This window comes from Podarcis bocagei (genome assembly GCF_964188305.1).
Source record: "Podarcis bocagei genome assembly, chromosome: Z".
NCBI classification, from domain to species: domain Eukaryota; kingdom Metazoa; phylum Chordata; class Lepidosauria; order Squamata; family Lacertidae; genus Podarcis; species Podarcis bocagei.
Window position 1 is genome coordinate 14,391,074 of NC_138140.1, and position 19,967 is coordinate 14,411,040.

General features: G+C 49.4%; 1 protein-coding gene across 1 annotated transcript in view; it reads left to right on the forward strand.

The window, feature by feature from the left end:
* Nucleotides 1-259: 259 nt before the first annotated feature.
* Nucleotides 260-19,967, forward strand: part of LAMC3 (laminin subunit gamma 3) — an 81,898-nt gene continuing 62,190 nt past the window's right edge. The window contains exons 1-2 of the mRNA XM_081180076.1: nt 260-822; nt 15,648-15,952. Coding sequence (XP_081036202.1) covers nt 450-822; nt 15,648-15,952 — 678 coding nt within the window. The 5' untranslated portion in view covers nt 260-449. The remainder of the gene's footprint in view (nt 823-15,647; nt 15,953-19,967) is intronic.

The following is a 19,967-nucleotide window of genomic DNA, read 5'->3' on the forward strand; positions in this document are numbered from 1 at the left end:
AAATTCTTATAACAATAGCACTTTAAATTTATGGTGTGAATGTGGCCTTGGAAAGTTGCTAGTACCATAAGATGTGCTGCCTCAATGAAGGGATTTATCTGAGCACAATAAAAGATTTTGGTTCTTTAGGGGCCTTTTCTCTAAGTGTCCTCCCTCCAAAACAAACAAACAAACAAACAAACAAACAAACAAACAAACAAACATCCAGTCCCCTTCTCTCTTTCTTTGATCCTGAGAATTTTGGGAGGCCATTTTCACCCAGCCCTACAAAATAACCTTTGGATGTGGAGTGTGACGTTTCCATCTCCGTCCACAAGATGGAACTGGGAGAGAGAAGATCTGTGGGATTCTCTCTGCTCAGTCAGAGGAGGAGAAGGAGGGAATTGTGAGCAGCTCTTTAGAGCCTGGGATTGTGTAAAGACATTTCAGTGGCTTCTTTGAGACTGATCATGGCTGGGGTTATCTGGTGTCTGGCTTTGGTTTGGCTGGGCCTGCATCTGACCATGGGGGCCATGGATTCATGCTATGATGCCCATGGACGGGCACAGCGCTGTATGCCCATCTTTGAGAATGCCGCATTTGGGAGGCTTGCACAGGTGTCCAACACATGTGGCTCCCCACCAGAGGATTACTGTCTCCAGATGGGAACACGAGACTCCACCACACTCTGCCACCGCTGTGATGCCGGCAGCGATGTGCTCCACCACAACGCCACCTACCTGACAGACTTCCATAGCCAGGAAGAGCCCACGTGGTGGCAGAGCCAGTCCATGGCCTTTGAGGTTCAGCACCCCAACTCAGTCAATATCACCCTTCACCTGGGTAAGTTAGAGTGACCTTGTTTTTCTCCCTTCTCCCCTGCAAATTGCAGAAATTATTTTTTAAGATGCAGCCGCCAAACGGTACATTGAAAGCACATTTTGATCTCCCAAAACCCCTGGGAACTGTTGTTTATCCTTCACAGACCTAGACCCCCAGCACCCTTAAACTACTGTTCCCAAGTTTCTTGGGTGTGTGTGTGCTTTAAATGAATGATGTGTACACAGCCTTAATTCAGCATCACATGCAGGCAGGCTGGCAGGATGAAATTCAGGGATGAGTGGGGTGATCTCTTCTACCTGTATCTGAAAGGGTGAAACCCTCCTCAGCCACTTTACCTTATTGTTTTTATCTTGGGGTCTCAGCATTTATTTCTGTTAGGTTAGGGTAATGGAATTATTTAGAAAATCAGCTTGCAACAAGCTTCTAAAGTTTCTATTTTAATTCACATAAACTACCCCATATGTGCCCACTTGATAGGTGCAGTCAGTGGAACTGGCACTTTTAGAATTGCCACATAATGTTCATTCCGTGGCTGCAAGGAATGAGATCTTTTAAGGCCTCGTTTGCACTATACATTTCATTGAGTTTCAGACCACTTCAAACAGAATCCTGGAAAATGTAAATTGTTAATAGAGCTGTGTTTTGTTAGGAAACCCCCTTTTCCCTCCCAGAGCAACAATATCCAGAGTGGTTTAACAGCCAAGCACTCTTCCCATGGTACTCGGGGAATTGTAGCTCTGGGAGGGGAATAGGAAGGTCTCCTAACATCACTCAGCACCCTTAAGAAACTACAGCTCCCAGGATTATTTGGCTTTTAAAGCACTATTATACTCCTTGAAATCTGTAGTGCAAATGGGGCTCTAGTTTCTGGAACTCCCTGCCTATGGATGTCAGGCGTGTATCCATGAATGTTTTTAGCGCCTGCTAAAAGTCTTTCGGTGGTTCGAATCCCATTGCTCAGTCCCTGCTCCTGCCAACCTAGCAGTTCAAAAGAACAAAGTGCAAGTACATAGGCTCTATTTCTGTTTTGGAATGCATGTGTTCATGTTGCAACATGTGAACATTGGAAGAGTTTGTGGTATGGTACCAGTGACCCATCTAGGGCACTATCCTGTTCTCACAGTGGCCAACCAGACGCCTCTGGGAAGCCTGCAGCCAGAACACTATTTTCCCTAGTGATTCCCAGCACTTACGATTCAGAGACATTATACAATAAGGTCTTAGAAGTAAACTATAGATAATATTGTAGAGATTAAGACCTAAACCATATTTTAACTGCTGCCATAACTATTTTGTTTATTGTTATATTTATTGTTAACATAAACTGAATTTTATTGTGTTTCTGATTTGTTTAGTATGGTATGTGAGTCTGGTCTGGGACCGTAATGAATTCAGTTCAAATTCAGAGGCATATTGCTTCCACCTGTGACAGTGGACAATAGTCAGCCTGAAAAATTAGCAAGTAATTGAAGTGCTTCTTAAAATAATTGTTGTTGTTGTTGTTGTTGCAACTGAAGTGCTCAGTAAAAGAATAGCTGTTGCTGCTGCTGTTGTTAATTTATATACCAGTTTATTCCCTGACAGGGACTCAAGGTGGCCTACAAATAAAAAAGAGCTAAAAAAATGTGTGTGGTCCAAAAGAATTCTAGTGAAAAAGCTTGAAAAATAGCAATAATCAATCAAATAGAAACCCATTGTTATATACTGAGCTAATGGCTTATCTCTGACAAAATAATAATTCCTCTCTGCTAAGATGGAGATGGAGAACCTGTGCTGCCCTCCCGCCACACATTACTAGACTCCAGCTCCCATCAGCCCCAGACAGCATGGCCAACAGTCAGGGATGACGGACACTAAAGTCCAGTAGCATCTGGAGGTCCACAGGTTCCCTATTACTGTGCTAAGGTCTTACCACCTTTCCCAATATTAACTGACTTGTATATATTGCTATTTCTGGGATACTAGAATTTGTTAGTGAATGTAAGCAATAAATGAATATTGGGCATATTGAAGGGAAGATAACTGCTGCAGCAATTCCCCTGAAAAGTGCCACACATGGAAATTCCTGGGTTTAGCCTAAGCAAACTAGTCTGGCTGGGCTGGTTGAATGTAAACCATTATGAAACCAGGGCCAGGCATCCACACATCAAAGAAGGTGTCTGGGTCTGCACAAAACAGGGGTTGCAAAGGTAATGGGGAGGGGCCTGAATAGCAGTTGGCATCCATCTGTCTCGAGAGACAATGGAGTGTACCTCCAGGGATGAAGTCAAATGGCTGTGTTAGAAGCACCAAAGTGACCTCCCTGGGGTGCAAGCCTGGGCAGTGTGTATTGAGGTCCTGAACTGCCGAGATGAGAAGACCACCCTCTTAAAGGTAAAGGGACCCCTGACCATTAGGACCAGTCATGGCTGACTCTGGGGTTGCGGCGCTCATCTCGCTTTATTGGCCGAGGGAGCCGGCGGCGTACAGCTTCTGGGTCATGTGGCTGGCATGACTAAGCCGCTTCTGGCAAACCAGAGCAGTGCACGGAAACGCCGTTTACCTTCCCGCTGGAGCGGTACCTATTTATCTACTTGCACTTTGACGTGCTTTCAAACTGCTACGTTGGCAGGAGCAGGGACCGAGCAACGGGAGCTCACCCCGTCGCGGGGATTCGAACCGCTGACTTTCTGATCGGCAAGCCCTAGGCTCTGTGGTTTAACCCACAGCGCCACCAGCGTCCCTAACCACCCTCTTAGCCTTGCCCTAATGCCATACAAGAATATAGAAGAAGGGTGGGGGCAGCTGACAGGAGGTGTTGCAATTGGCTATGTATTCTGGGAAGGTGAAGAAGAAAAAAGAGAGAACACCATCCAGGAGCAGGATGGCATCAGCTATTAGGACTGGCTGGGGAGCAAGAATAAAGGGGTGGTGCTTAGGATGGCTCTGTCTGCAGTGGTGGGCTGCTATGAAGGACAAATGTCTCTTGAGATGACGATGCTGTAAGATCTGCACCCCCCTTAATCTAAACTCAGGTGTAAAGATAAAGGTAAAAGGACCCCTGACCATTAGGTCCAGTCATGGCCAGCTCTGGGGTTGCGGCACTCATCTCGCTTTACTGGCCAAGGGAGCCGGTATACAGCTTCTGGGTCATGTGGCCAGCATGACTAAGCCGCTTCTGGCGAACCAGAGCGGCGCACGGAAACTGCTCCGGGCTGCTGAGACTGCCGCTGCTGCGTTTCCCGGGGACATTTGATGAAATCTGGGGACATTCCAGGGATGGAGTTTTCCAGGGACTTATTCACAAATCTGGGGACTGTCCCCGGGAAACAGAGACGTCTGGTAACCCTAATTATAACTCCCACATAAGTGGTGGGATGACTGTATAGTTACTATATATTTGGTAACTATAGCAATAGCAACACACATACCATCTTGGTGCCTCGCTAGCTTTGAGCAATTTCATTATATCCTTATATCCTGTTGCCCTCCCAAATCTTGGCTCCATTGCAATTATGGAATGATCTCTGATGACTGCTAAACAAATAAGCAGTAACTGCTCTAGCCTGAATCTCTGAGGACAAAATTTTATGTGTGTGTCTATTTAGCATGGTCTATGTTTGGGGGGGCTGTACTGTTGCCCTTCCCAGATGGCAAAACTGGAGGGGGTGGGTGGAGGGTTGGAGGTTCAAGCGATGGCCATCGAGTCCCAAGAGAAGAGAGGCCCTTCAGGCCAAGAGAGTTTGGAACAGTCTGCTTCTGAAAGAGGTCACTCCTTTCCCAACCCCCTGTGAACGCGCCCACATCTGTTACAAATTGACAGGATGTTTGGACTGGCCATTCTACTTAGGATGAAAGGAGCTGGCCTAGCTCCAGTCTCTGACACCTCTGTTAAACCAGACTTTCCCCCGCTTGACCCAGTAGTGTGTTTCAAGGAAAAGACAATATGTGTTTTAGAGACAGCTTCTCTAAAAGCCCTTAGACATGACATGACATGGGAGGACGGGGACAGGAATGTGACTATAGTCATACCTCGGGTTGAATATGCTTCGAGTTGAGCGTGTTTGAGTTGCGCTCCACGGCAACCCGGAAGTAACGGAGTGCGTTACTTCCGGGTTTCGCCGCTTGCGCACGCGCAGACGCTCAAAATGACGTCACGTGCATGCGCAGAAGCGGCAAAAAGTGACACGCACGTGTGCAGACGTGCCGTCGCTAGTTACGTTTGCTTCTAGATGCGAACGGGGCTCCGGAACGGATCCCGTTCATATCTAGAGGTACCACTGTACTAGGAACAAGCTGGTGTCCACTGAAGCAGAACTTGGTTGTCATTTGTTTCTGTTACTCCTCCCTCACAGAAAATCTGTTCCCAGAGGCCACATTTACACCATACATTTAAAGCACTATGATACCGCTTTAAGCAGAAACAGCTTCCCCAAAAAGATTACGTGAGCTATAGTTTGTTAAAAGTGCTGAGAATCTTAAGGTGACCCCTGTTCCCCTCACAGAGTTAGAATTTCCCTGTGAAAAGGGATTGACTGTTAAACCACTCAGGGAATTGTAGCAGCAAATTGTTTGGGCTTGCTCTGGAGGAACCTGTGGCCCTCTGAGTGTTGCTTGCTTCCAACTCCCATGAGCTCCCACCAACATGGTCAATGGTGAGGGATGATAGGAGTTACAGCCTGGCAACATCTTAGTGCAGGACTGTAGGCAATCTATGAGAGACTGCAATTCCTGCTGGCTCTGTTGGAGGTGGGAGAAGTACACATTGTCTTAGCTGAAGAACAACACATTTTCCGGCAACCGGAGCAAATTGCAGTTGAGTCTAACAGTGGCAAAGTAAATACCATTGCTATTTTTAAACAGGATGTTGAACACTCACCCAAACACACTACCGCCTCCACAAAGGAAAGCCGGCACCTCTATCCCCTGCTAATAGGCTTCTCAGAGTCATCTGTGGACCACTGATACAACGAGGATGCTGAATTCGATGGCGCGATCCAGACCAGCAAAAAATCCTTACCTTCTTCCGAAGGAATCATTAATATATTGTCATTAATAAACAGTAGTATTTAGATAATATTTGGAGTATTGAAGGGGAGATTCCAGGCCAGTGGAAAAATACAGGCTAAGCTCTTTTTCCAGGTCAGGGCCTCACCCAGGATAGAGGCAGTTGACAAGAAGTGTTGATGGCCCATCCCTGAGAACACCTTGGGTCTGTGGTTACTGGGGTGGAGAAAGGTTTGGGAAGGAAAATAAGAGAGGAGGCAGACTGTGCTGTGAGATGGCAATGCTGTAAGATCTGCACCTCCTTCATCTAAACTCAGCTGTAAATATGTGTATTTATGTGGGGGTTACGTTCTGAACCTCCGTATGCATCCGTGAAATCGCATAAAATGGGGAGCACCTTGAGAGTCCTCCTGGCTCCCGAGAAGACCCATCCCAGAGCCCACAGAGGACAAGCCAGTGGCTTGCAGTTGCTACTGCTCTACCCCCCACATCAGCTGTTAGGTAGGAGGTCTCAGCAAAGCCCTGCTGTGGCACTGGCTCCTGAAGAGACCCTCCCCAGCACCCTAAGAGGACGTCCTCTTTGGGCTCTGGAGAAAGTCTCTTCATGAGTCAAGAGGACCCTTCAGGGTGCAATTACAGGATTCACTTCCAGAATTCTGGCACGGCATATGTGCACAGTCACATGCAAACAGTGCATGTGTAAATGGGAACTTGCCTGTAATTAAGCCATATTTCTTATAGACACTACAGCCTCCTCCACATCTTGATTCTCAACAGAAACACAACCCTAGATGAGAGCCTGAAACCCGCTGTAATTGTGTGTACCTCTCAGCAGAGATTGGGGTCTTCCCTTCAATGTTCCAAATATTATCTAAATACTACCGTTAATTAATTTCCACCATTCACTAACATACTGTGGTCCCCTAGATCTATTTCAAAATTCAGCTGTTAACTATGAGAGCTAAGGATCAAACTTTGGAAGCAGAATGCGTCTAAATACTAGATGCTGAGGGGTGGGGACACAATGTTTGTTTTAAATACTAACAGCAGCCTTGTTGCTCAGAAATCCCAACAAACTCCTTCCAATCAGTTCTGTTTTGAAATCTGTGGTTAAAATCAGTGCAGTTTTGAGGACTACCTGCTTCTTTTTCTGCATGAGTCACTGTTCTTGTTGGGCTCAGAAAATTGACTCATGCAGAGACACAATTCCACTGCATGAGTGGATCAGGAATCCATCAAGCAGGTCTGATTGTGCATCTTCAGTTGTGCATGGGCCAACTGAAAGAACAGTGTAGTAGGGCAGTGGGATCACTTCCTCAGTGACTTAATGCTTAGCACCAGTGTTTTTCTTCTAGAAAAAGAGGTACTGGTACTGCATACCCTTCAGTATCGCCAGAAAAAACTCACTCCTTAGCACTCACAAGAGCTTTCAATTGCTCATTGTTTTTGACGCAGAAACGCCTACAACAGACATCTCCCCCTCATCTGTTCCAGGGTTACTTGCCAATCCCCTACCCTGCCCAAGTGAGGGGCACAGAAAGTCTGTTGGTGGATTCAAAATCTCATCTTTTACTTGCTAATCAATGACAGATGCTGACGTCTACCCTTGCAGTAGCCGTTGGATAACTCAACACATGCCTGCAAAGTTCTTGCATTGTCCCAGCTCCTTCACAGACATTTTTCATATGGGTGTAATTAAGTGTTTGTTTCCCCCACCCCTTTTCTCAACATTTTGGATTCATTAGGGTCTCAAATGAGGCTAGCTGATTGTGCCGTCTTTTTTCATCGCAAATAATTTTGCAGCGGGGAAGTGGCTCTTCACTGGTTGCATTCTTTCCCTTGCGGCTGACAAAAGATTTGGTTGTTGTTGTCTTCTTATAAAAAAATAAAAAATATGAACGCTGGATGAAGGAACTGAGAAATCCTGTTTCTGCTCACCACAAGGGGAAACAGACACTGTGTCACCTTCTTTCCAACCCAAAAAATGGCTAGCAGTGCACATGTTGATCTAATTCTTGAGGACTATTTTCGGCAGGCTGGCGTCACTGTGCAGCACCCTCAGGCTCTGACGCAGTCCCTTGAAAGGTCACTGAAACTTAGAGGGGGAAATGTCTGTCCCTGAAAGGAAAAGTGAAGTGGATAGGTAGCAGGGCAACTTAGAGGTCCCCGCGAACCAACAGTGGGAATGAAAGGAATTAATGGTTGAGCTGCAACCTGGCATCGGTGGCTTTGGCCTTTCACCTGCCGCTATATGTTGTTGTTGTTGTTTAGTCGTTTAGTCATGTCCGACTCTTCGTGACCCCATGAACCAGAGCAAGCCAGGCACTCCAGGCACTACATACTTCCCACCAAATATTTTCCACTGAAAGAATAAGGCCCCACTCTGCACTATACATTTAAAGCACTATAGTATCACTTTAAACCATGGGTAGGCAAACTAAGGCCTGGGGGCCGGATCCTGGCCCAATCGCCTTCTAAATCCGGCCCACAGACGGTCCAGGAGTCAGCGTGTTTTAGAATGTATCCTTTTATTTAAAATGCATCTCTGGGCTATTTGTGGGGCCTGCCTGGTGTTTTTACATGAGTAGAATGTTTGCTTTTACAGTGGTACCTTGGATTACATACACTTCAGGTTACATATGCTTCAGGTTACAGACTCTGCTAACCCAGAAATAGTACCTCGGGTTAAGAACTTTGCTTCAGGATGAGAACAGAAATCATGCTCCGGGGGCGTGGTGGCAGCAGGAGGCCCCATTAGCTAAAGTGGTGCTTCAGGTTAAGAACAGTTTCAGGTTAAAAACGGACCTCCGGAACGAATTAAGTACATAGCACAAGGTACCACTGTATTTAAAATGCATCTCTGGGTTATTTGTGGGGCATAGGAATTCGTTCATACTTCCCCCCCAAAATATAGTCCGCTCCCCCCCCCAAGGTCTGAGGGACAGTGGGCCGACCCCCTGCTGAAAAAGTTTTGAAATATACTCAGAGTTGCAAAGTGATTTCATGCTCTTTATTCAGCTCATAGTGGTGAGGAGGAATGAATGAAAGTCCCCTCACAGTATCTGCTTTATATACATTATTTACACAATGGGCTGCACGTGATTGGCTAATTCCGGAATTCTACTGTAAGCCAATCAGGTTGTGGATTCACTTCTATCTGGAGCAGGATTGGGTGGTTCCTGCCAACCAATCATACTGCTGCATTGTTCTAGGACCAATCAGACTGCTGCATTCTGAATCCTATTGTTCTAGGACCAATCAGACTGCTGTAGTTTAGATCCCATTCAACTCAGTACATAACACCCCTCCCCTCTAAGTTCCAGTCCTTCCCGGGAGGTCACATTCATAGTCCTCAAGGTATGCCGGCGGCCTACGTGTGCGTTGCGGCCTCGGGTGTTCCCTGGTCCGGGCTCCAGGTTCTGGCTCGTGTTCCAAGGATGCTGGCTGTGATGGGGCTGTTTGGTCTGGTGCAACTGGCTCGCTCAGTCGTGGTTCTGGTTCCGGTGTCCTTTCGGCCTCATGGGTCCTCTCTGTATTTACTGATTCTGCCTCTCCTGCTGGCCCCTCCTACTCTATGGGCCTCACTGCCCCGCTGTTCCCTTGGGACTCCTCTGACCTGTCCTCCTCCTGGGTTTCTCCCGGGAATCGTCGCCATATCTGGTCGCAGTGGTGGCACCAGCATTGCCCCCCATCCGTTAGCACTTCGTACGACACTGGGCCAGTAACCCTGGTGACTGTGGCGGGTACCCATGCTGGGCCTGCCCCAAAATTCTTTGCGTACACTGGGTCCTGGGCCTCGAAGGTCCGGGGGTTCCTGCCTTCCCCCACCACTACCTCATCCTGAGCTCTATCGGGGTGAAGGCGGTCCAATCTGATTGCAAGGCGCCGACCCATTAGTAGTTCAGCGGGGCTCCTGGCCAGTCATTGAGCTGGGGGTGCTGTGCTGTGCTAGAAGGAATGTGGCAAGGCGGTACTCCCAGTCCCCTTGCGTCATGCGGCGAAGGGTGTCCTTGGTGGTCCGCACCATGCGTTCTGCTTGGCCATTGGTGGCAGGGTGGAACGGCGCCGAACGGATGTGGCGGATGGCGTTCTGCACTGTGAAGGTTTGGAATTCTCCTGACATAAATGCAGTCCCGTTGTCTGAGACGAGAGTGTCAGGGAGCCTGTGGGTTGCAAACAGCCTGCGTAGTACCCGGATGGCTGTGGACGTGGAAGTGGACGGTACCAGTGCGACTTCCAGCCATTTGGTGTAGGAGTCCACCACTATGAAGAATGTTTTCCCCTGAAAGGGGCCAGCGAAATCCATATGCAGGCGTGACCATGGTGCTCGGGCGGACTCCCAGGACTGGACTGGGGCTCTTGGGAGATCTGGGCGGGATTCTTGGCAGGCCTGGCAGTTTGACCCAGGCCTCTATCTCTCCATCGATCCCCGGCCACAACACATAACTCCTGGCAAGGGCCTTCATTCTTACTATCCCTGGATGTGTCTCGTGTAGGGCTGTGAGGACCCTTTTGCGGAGGGGCTGGGGAACAACGACTCTGCTTCCCCATAACAGGCACTCCTTGTGGGCCGACAGTTCATGTTTGCGGGTTGTGTAGCCGGTGAATTCTGGCCCGGGGCTGCTGCTGGGCCATCCCCTCCACACCCAGTCCAGGACCCGGGAGATGACCCTATCTTTCTTGGAATGGTGTGCAACTTCTTGTGCTTGAATGGGGCGGTCGGGAAGCAGCTCCAGGCTCATAACCTCTTGTGCAGGTGCTGGGTCAGGCCTGTTTCCGGTAGTGGTAGCCTGCTGAGGGCATCCACATGGCCCATCGCCTTCCCAGGTCGGTGAATCAGTGCATACTGGTAGCTGGCAAGGAAAATTGACCACCTGAGGACGCAAGGAGACAGCACTTGGGGGGTCTGCTTTTCGGGGGCAAACAAGCCAAGCAACGGCTTGTGGTCAGTCACCACGGTGAAGGGCCGCCCGTACAAGAAATCATGGAATTTTTTTACTCCCTTCACGATTGCCAGCCCCTCCTTGTCGATTTGCGAGTAGTTCCGCTCGGTTGCGTTGAGTGTCTAGGAAAAGTACGCCACCGGTACCTCTCTTCCATCCGGGAGTTGGTGCCCCAGGACAGCACCAATGCCATAGGGTGAGGTGTCGCATGCTAGCACCACCGGCAGCCTCTCGTCGAATTGTGCCAAGACCGAGTTTGAGACAAGCAAGTCCTTGACTGCCTGGAATGCGGTCTCCTGGCGCTGGCCCCACACCCAAGGGGCCCGCTTGTCCAGGAGTCTGTGTAGGGGCTCCGCTACCGCCGCCTTGTGCGGAAGGAAGGAATGGTAAAAGTTCAATAGTCCCAAAAAGGCCTGAAGTTCAGTCTTGCTCTTGGGCGCTGGGGCATCACAAATGGCCCGTACCTTGTCCCCAGTCGGGTGGACCCCTTCTGCGTCCACCATAAATCCCAGAAAGTCCACCTGAGGCACTCCTAGTAGACATTTTTCCCGCTTCACCTTGAGACCCGCCGTCTGGAAACGGTGCAGAACGGTGCGGAGGCGGTCCTCAAACTCCTCTGGTGTGGGCCCGGCAATCAACACATCATCGAAGAAGGGGGTGATGCCAGGAATCCCTTTAAGGAGAGAGTCCATTAGATTCTGGAATATGCCTGGTGCCACGCTGACACCAAATTGCAGCTGCTTTACCCTGAACGCTCCCCTGTGCGTCACAATCATCTGTGCCTCTGCTGTGGCCTCATCTACTGGCAGCTGTTAATATGCTTGGGCCAAGTCCAGCTTGCCAAAAATTTTCGACCCAGCCAGGGTGGCAAGGACATGGCTGACCACTGGCACTGGGTATGCATGGGCCGTGAGGGCCTTGTTTATGGTACATTTGTAGTCTGCACAGATGCGGACCGAACCATTAGGCTTGACGGGTGTGACGATTGGGGTTTCCCAGGGGGCATTAGGCACCGGCTCCAGCACTCCTTGCTCCACGAGTCGGTCCAATTCATCGTCTATATGGGGTTTCAAGGCGAACGGGACCCGGCAGGCCTTGAGCCTGACCGGTCTTACTGCAGGGTCAAGCTGTAGCGCAATGGGGGGGCCGTATACTGTCCCAATTTCCCATCAAAAACCCCTGGAAATTCCTTGCATATGGTGTCCACGTCCACTTGTAAGCTAGTGTGGTTCACCCCGGTGACAGCTAGCCCCAGTGGTCCAAACCATGCTGTAGTGGTTGGGAGTTACTCATGCGTAATCCTGCTCCATTTGAGCATTAGATTGCCTGGTTAAACCCTCCGGACTGCACAGCCCATCTCAGCGTGGCTGCCCTTAGTCACTCGTAGAATCTGTCTGTGGGCGTTTCTTAAAGCGCTGCCAACATAAGAGTTGTTTGACGCCCAATCGTCTCCGCCTCTCACTGCGCGGGAGTCTCCTGCGCAGGGTGGGTGTGGGCAGCGGGGTGCTTGGGCTCTCCTCACTAACTTCCAACGAAGAGTCCGGGAGCCCCTGCACCTCCCTGTCCCGTTGTTCTCCTGGATCCCTGGTGTTACACTCATTCTCTTCCCCTTCTTCCCAGCTGAGTCTCCCTCTAGCGCTGGGACCTTCTCCTGCAGAATCAGAGACCCTCTCCTTCTCCCGTGGCTTTGATGTCAGTTCCCTGACACATGCCAATCCCAGTAAGCTAATGTAGGGGCCCTTGACCACAAGCAAGTCCAGTTGCCGCGTCCACCCTCGGTATTGCACCTTGAAGGTTCCCACCCCCATTGTGGGGACCTTACGTTTCTGGAAGTCCCGTAGGGTGAATGGGGCCGGCCTGAGTTTGGGACCCCCAGTAGGACAGTTTCCTTAAGGTCCTTGCCGAGATTATGGATAGAGTTGAACCCGTGTCAAGCTCCATGCGGCATGGGGCCCTCTCTATCTGTACCTCTACATAAATTTTCTCTACGTTGGGGTGGGGCAACTGGTATACCTGGCAGTCCGTGAGCTCCGTCGAGTTGCCTTGGTGCGTTGGGCCCCGGGACCTGGGGCTCTTGGGTTGGTCATCTGATGCCTGGTGTCGGGTGGGCCGAGCCCGACACACCTGGGCGATGTGTCCCGATTTTCTGCACTGCCTGCACTCTGCGTTGCGGAAACGGCAGGTCCTCCTCTTGTGACTCTCCCCGCAGCTTGCGCAGTTTCCTCCTTCTCGTCGAGGCAGCTGTGGTCTGTGCGCTGCTTGAGTGCGCTGCTGTACTCGGTGCACCTCCCCCCTGTCAGATCCTGAGTCGTCGGTGAGGTCTTCGTGGTGGACCCTCGGTTGGGATGGCATGCTCAGCCGTTCCTCTTGTGTCGACCGCTCGGCAGCTTCCGTTGCCAGGGCCTCCTCCAGAGCGACCTGGAACATTAGGTCCTTCTTAGCGTAGAGGCGTCGTTGCAGCTTCTCATCCTTCAGGCCACCGACGAGGCGGTCACGAAGCATGTTCTCCAGCTCTGAGAAGTTGCAGAACCGGGCGACTTGGCGGAGAGAGGTCACAAACCCAGTTATGGTTTCCCCAGGGGCTTGCCGCTTTGCGTAGAAGGCATTTCGACGAGCCACCACTGAGGGCTGCGGCGAAAAGTGCCCCTTCAGCTGTTCCATTATTGTTTTGTATGGAACAGTAGCGACGTCTTCAGGCGCAAGGAGAGCCCGGGCGATTTCAAACATCTCCTCTCCGCAGACGCTGAAGAATATCGCCCTCTTCTTGGCGTCTTCTTCGTCGGTGATCCCTTTGGCTTCTAGGAGGAAGGTGAAATGGGAGGCGTACGCTTCCCAGTCTCCAGATGCTGGGTTGAATGGCGAGAAGCTGCTGTTGGCTGCCATTCTGAGTTCCTTGTGTCCCGGAGCTGAAGCCTGGATACACGGTGCGAGGCAGCAGTGCAGCAGGTGGCGGTGCTGCGGTGCTGTGTGTGGCAGTCAGCTCAGCGGGATCCCACCTTCGTCGCCAGTGAGATATACTCAGAGTCGCAAAGTGATTTCATGCTCTTTATTCAGCTCATAGTGGTGAGGAGGAATGAATGGAAGTCCCCTCACAGTATCTGCTTTATATACATTATTTACACAATGGGCTGCACATGATTGGCTAATTCCGGAATTCTACTGTAAGCCAATCAGGTTGTGGATTCACTTCTATCTGGAGCAGGATTGGGTGATTCCTGCCAACCAATCATACTGCTGCATTGTTCTAGGACCAATCAGACTGCTGCATTCTGAATCCTATTGTTCTAGGACCAATCAGACTGCTGCAGTTTGGATCCTATTCAACTCAGTACATAACAAGTTTGCTGACCCTTGCTTTAAACTATGGGTTGGCAAACTAAGGCCCGGGCCGAATCCGGCCCAATCGCCTTCTAAATCCAGCCCCTGGAATCAGCATGTTTTTACATGAGTAGAATGTGTGCTTTTATTTAAAATGCACCTCTGGTTTATTTGTGGGGCATGGGAATTGGTTCATTCCCCCCAAAATATATATATATATAGTGCGCCCCCCCACAAGGTCTGAGGGACAGCAGACTGGCCCACCACTGAAAAAGTTTGCTGACCCCTGCTTTAAACAGCCATGGCTTCTTCCCACCCACCAAATATTCCTGGGAACTGTAGCTTGTTCTGTGTGGTGAGAGTTGTTAGAATAACGCTACTCCTCTCAAAGCTACAGTTCCTAGAGTTCCCTGTGAAGATGGATTGGGTTTTGATACCCAGAACATAAAGTCAATTCACATGATGTGACAGTAAGACCTCTGAAGCCCAGCCAGCAGTACCCCACATTAACAGGAACAAGCATTCTACAACATGCCAAAGAATCCTCTGGGAAGTTCTGAGTTTCCTCAGCAGATGAACTGATGCGGGCAAGGGTGTAACTATTTTTTGTTTTTGTTGTTTTAAACCCACTGATTGCTATAACTGCATTATGGCCCTTAATGACTTAATCCGTTCCAGCCGCTTTTTCCATCTTTTGCTGGCACGGAACAGCCCTGATGCCACTGCACCACGATGCTTTCTGTGGATGAAAGACCTTTGCTTGTTGATTTAGGGCAGAAGAAGGAGAAGAAGAAATAAACATTCACATTTAGATCCAAGAGATAGCGGGGAAAGTGGAACTCTCTGTGTTTTATTCCAAGAACACTAGATGGTCCTGCCGAGACACAGGGATGCTGGAGAAAATTGATTCAGTTCACAGTTAAAGGCAAACTGGCCATAATTTGTACTAACCGTAACTTAGCCATCCTTCAAAATGCTCAAAATCTTGCATTGCAGTTCTCAAACCAAGTTACGGACACAAAAAACCATAAGTGATGGTCATGTATGCAGGAAAATGCATAGATTAGTAAAAATATATTTTAAAAATGCATTATTTTAAGGGAAATTTATTGCAAAAGTGTGTACATTAGGCAAAATTGTATACAGACAAGTGTATTAGGAAATTTTCTCCCTAAGATGCTGGTGAATTTTCATGGGGAATTGTTAAAAAAAAAAAAAAATTCACAAAATGATGTGGAAATGTGGAGAAATGAGTTTAAGACGGGAAAAACAAGAAACTGAAATTGACAGATTCTCTTATCCCCAGCTGATAGGTTTTCCAGGAAAGGAGTGAGCAGAATGTTTACAAGCAAGGTAATATTTTTTTTTTTAGAAGAGACAATAGGGCACATCAACAAAAAGGTTGTAGCATGGAGTGTTCCCTGTTCAGGGACAGGGTGATGACTGGCCAAATAACAAATCTCCCCTAGGGATGAGGAGAATTTATCACTTTAACAAAAAGAACCCATCCAAAGATAAGAGTGATTAAAGTGGAGCACTTAAGAATACTTGACCATTCTTTATTTTCTCCCCTTTTAGGAAAATCTTATGAAATCACCTACGTGAGGTTGAAATTTCACACCAGCCGCCCAGAGAGCTTTGCCATCTATAAGCGGAGCCATTCTAACAGCCCCTGGATCCCTTACCAGTATTACAGCGCCTCGTGTGAGAAGACATACAGGAAGCCAGAAGGACAGTTCTTGCGGCCTGGCCAAGATGAGCGGGTGGCGCTCTGTACAGACGAGTTCAGCGACATTTCCCCACTGAGTGGGGGAAATGTGGCCTTCTCCACACTTGAAGGCCGGCCTAGTGCCTACAGCTTTGACCAGAGTCCCATTCTCCAGGTACAAATCTCTGGGTGTGTTAGAGACTTCAGAATACAGACCAGAATGGAAAAATCCAGGCAGCAATATTTTAATTACAAAAGTTTTATTGACTTTGGTTTATTTGTCAGACAAGTAAAGCAAAGGGGTGCATTCAGCTGCCAAAATGAGAGAAAATGCCCCCGAACACCAGGGGCAAACAGTTTTTATCCCCTTAGGCAAAACAATGGTTCAACCCTTGACCCAGCCCTCAAACATTCCCCTTTATGCATATTCATTGAAGCCCAACCAATTAATAAATTTGGTGTGTCCTTTCGGTTCCAAGTTGCCTATTCCACTAGGTGGCGCTACTGGCTTATAATCTACTTAACCTCTTTATTAGTTCCAGGAAGTGCCCCTGAACCCCCCGCTTCCAAGAAATGTCCTTGTGGTTTTAACAGGTTGCTCGGCTTAGAACCTTGTGGTGGGCTAGACATCCTGGGCAAACGAACAGTTTCTCAGAACAGCTCCAAAATCCCCTGACCGCATCCTCTTGCAAACTCGCTGTGTATTGTTTTTGCAAGCAGGGGCAAGCAGGGGAGAGAGAGAAATGTCTTTTTTAGCTTTTAGTTTGCTCTCTAAGATGGCTTTCAGCTTATCTCCAGCCTGGCTCTCCAAAGTGGACCCAGGTGGACCCCTGGTCCTCACTCCTTCATTCCCCCCTTTCCATCATGAAAATGCCGACCGATTATGGTTCTGCATTTTCATTTTGATGGACCTATAGATACCACATCATAGAGAGCCAGGATATGCGTACATGTAGCTGCATTGACCAATGCTCGGTTGTGAATGGCGGAACGGTTAAGTGGCAGTGGGAGGAGTGGTAGTCCACTCGTGGCATCTGTTGGGGTGACTTATTGGCAGAATGGGTTACCACTTCAGCCACTTGTAAACACCTAGTGTAGGGGTTATGGACGCCCCACTCAGTCATTAGACGGGAAAAGTTGGCAGGGGAGACCAGGGAACTCTTTCCCGCTTTGGCCAATGCCAGCAAAAATACAGGAGTATCCAAAGAAGTAGGGCAGTACATACCACGCCTACCCACCAACCCCAATATTTCCATAGTTCCTCCCACCAATACTTGGGGGCCATTCCTAATGTTCTTTTACTGCTGAAGGGCGCTGGGCCTCAGGGGTGACTCTCCACCTTTCTGCTGAGGCACCCACTATATGGAGCAATTTCCCTATAATCCCTTGTGGGTGGACTGGGCCCTCGTGTTGTCTCCTCAAGAGATTATACCCAAAAGGGGCTTCCCCCTCTTCATATATCACCATGCACCCACAAGAATATATCCACCCCTGCAACGGCCTGACACACGGGGTGACTATATCAAGGGGTTCTGGTCCCAATACCAAAAGTCCTAGTGGTGCCTCTAAATTTGCTGGAGAGCAAGTTTCTACATTGGGGACCCTGCCCGCGGGCACCCCTCCCATCCAATTCTTCCGGAACTAGGTGCCCTGTCTGTCTACTGGGCGGCAACTCTTATGCAGCCACAAGAATACCCTGCCACATTCAAGGGTATTAGGTGTGGAGTTACCAGGCCCAGTAGTTCAGGTAGTATTCTGGGATTTTGGGAGGCTTGAGCCACCACGACAACCACAGGTGGGGCTGCAGAACTTACAGGCACCTGTTCAGTAATTTTAATGTGCACCTGATTATCAAATGGGGTTGGTACAGTGCTCTACCCTGCAACCAGCAGGCTATTCTCCCACAACCACAAGAGCGGTCTAGAACTCGATAGATTTCGACCAATCCTGCAGCTCCCCGGAGGAGCCACATCCAAGTGCGCTGGGCAATGCAGTGAATAAAGAGCCACAGTGGGAGAGTGGGATGCTGTACTGCGGCCGCCCTATTGAACCCTCGTTCCCAAGAGCCTACGAGTATGCCGTCTCTTACCACCGGCAAGACAAACCAGTCATAGCAGAGGTCATAGCAATAGGGTTGGTATGGTTCGGTAGGGTCAGGGCAATAAGACATAGAGCAAGTCAATAAAGAAAATAAGAGAGAAAGAGAAAGTCTTTGTAACTGTCCTTGTGATGATTAGTCGCAGGATCTCGTTGCCCGTGGCCTAACGCTTTTTCCCTGGTAGCGTCAGACACAAGGTGATGATCAACTTCAGAGGGTCAGCAGGATTTCTCTTGCAAGTCCAGACACCCTTCTTCAGATGCGTGTGATGTACCCAGGGGATCACCTCGACTACTTTCACTGCAGTTGGGGATGAGGGGGTCGCCAGACACTGTCACCCAGAGGAACTGGTGAACCGGCTCAGCGAGACTGCCGCGGGACTGCAGGTGTACGCTCGAGGGAATACCTGGAAAGGAAGCAAACACACACAACAAACACAGGGATTGCACTTGTTCTTGGGTGATGTGATCTCCCATCTGCCCCAAACTGGCGGGGATGTCTCGGACGAAAGGGGTTGGCCTGCCATATAGAAGTTCAAAGGGTGATAGTCTCAGTCTCTTGGTTGGCGCACAGGGCACATTTTGGGATATAGCAGCAGTTAGTTATAGCAGCAGTTAGTTGAGATAGAATATTCTCCCAAGGTGTGCTTTAGCAGCTGGGCCTCCCAAATGGGTGGACTCGTGGTAATTCTTTACAATTGTGCTGGCCAGATGTTGGGGCACAAAAACACGGCTGTCTGGTCCTTCCTGGAGCGTGGTACTTCTTGGCTGGTCTACTGCTGTTCATCAAGGGTGTAACGTGGTTCCACATCGTCTGGAGTGAGTTCTGGGATTATTCTTTTGGCATAGCAGGCATTTCCTGGAAATCTGGGCCACCAGTTGATAAAGGTTGGCTATATAGACATACTTCTCCAGCTGCTTGGTTGTGGCATCTGGCCTCATGTGGGTGGATACATAGTATCTGGTTTGTCAGCAGTGCTTAAGATCCCTTCTGGGACCACTGTTCCAATAACTGAGGCGGGGCCAGTTCCCGGGCTGCTTCCTTGGCCACTCTGTCTGCCAATCGATTTCCTCTGGCCACTTCTCCTGGTCCAGTCTTGTGTCCATAACCTCAATGCAATCGTGCGTCTGCTCCTCACCTTCTCCTACCGGCAACAGGGTAGCTGGGTTGAGGGCGGTGGTGACCACTGGTGGAGGTTTCAGAGCTGCCTCACAAGCTGCATTATCTGCTTTCCGGTTGCCTCTAGTGACCATGTCCCAACCTCTATCATGGCCTTTGCAGTGCATTACAGCAATCTCTTTGGGGGCCCATACAGTTTCTAGTAACGTCTCAACTTCTGGAACGTATTTCAGAGCTTTCCCGTGGGCTCCACTCAAGCCCCGCTCTTTCCATAGGGCGCCATGCGCATGCAGGGTTAAGAAGGCATATTTAGAATCAATATAGATGTTAGCCTTGCATCCAGCTGCCAATTGCATGGCAATGCCTTTCGCTGTTGGACTTCACCTCAGAGGACAAATAACTCTTGGAGACTTTGGCCTCCTCAGAACTCTTGGAATGGCTTGCCTGGCCTGCACCCCCACTTTTGGGTGCTCCATCGCCTGAGGAACAGCTTGCAACTGCCTTTTCAGCCTTTCTCCAACACACAGTGCATCACACAGATGCGTTGAACCGTAGAAACAACTTCCCAAAGCAGCCTCAGCCCCCTCTGGGCTTGGTACTCACTGCAGCCTGACATGCCGTCTTCAATCCCTGCCACGCAACCCAGGTCTTCTCTAGAGCATCAGCCACGTCTCCTTCACAAGCCTCCACTGCGCCTGTAAACTTCTTAATGGGCTGGGCAAAGCCTGTTTCAGCCTGTGTACTTTCCCATAGTTGCTTTTCTGCCAGCCAGTAATACATGCGTTTTGACCAGGCTTCCCAATTGGCTCCATGTAGCCTTTCACAGGGGTAATTCTTATGGCCTTGCTGTTGCTGAACAGGCATCTTCCTCCCCCTTGGCCGCGGGTCTCTGAATGGCTACGGCGGACCCCTCGGGTCCTGGCCTGTGAGCCATTCCTGTGCCTAACACTGCTGCCTTTTCTTTCCTCCACTG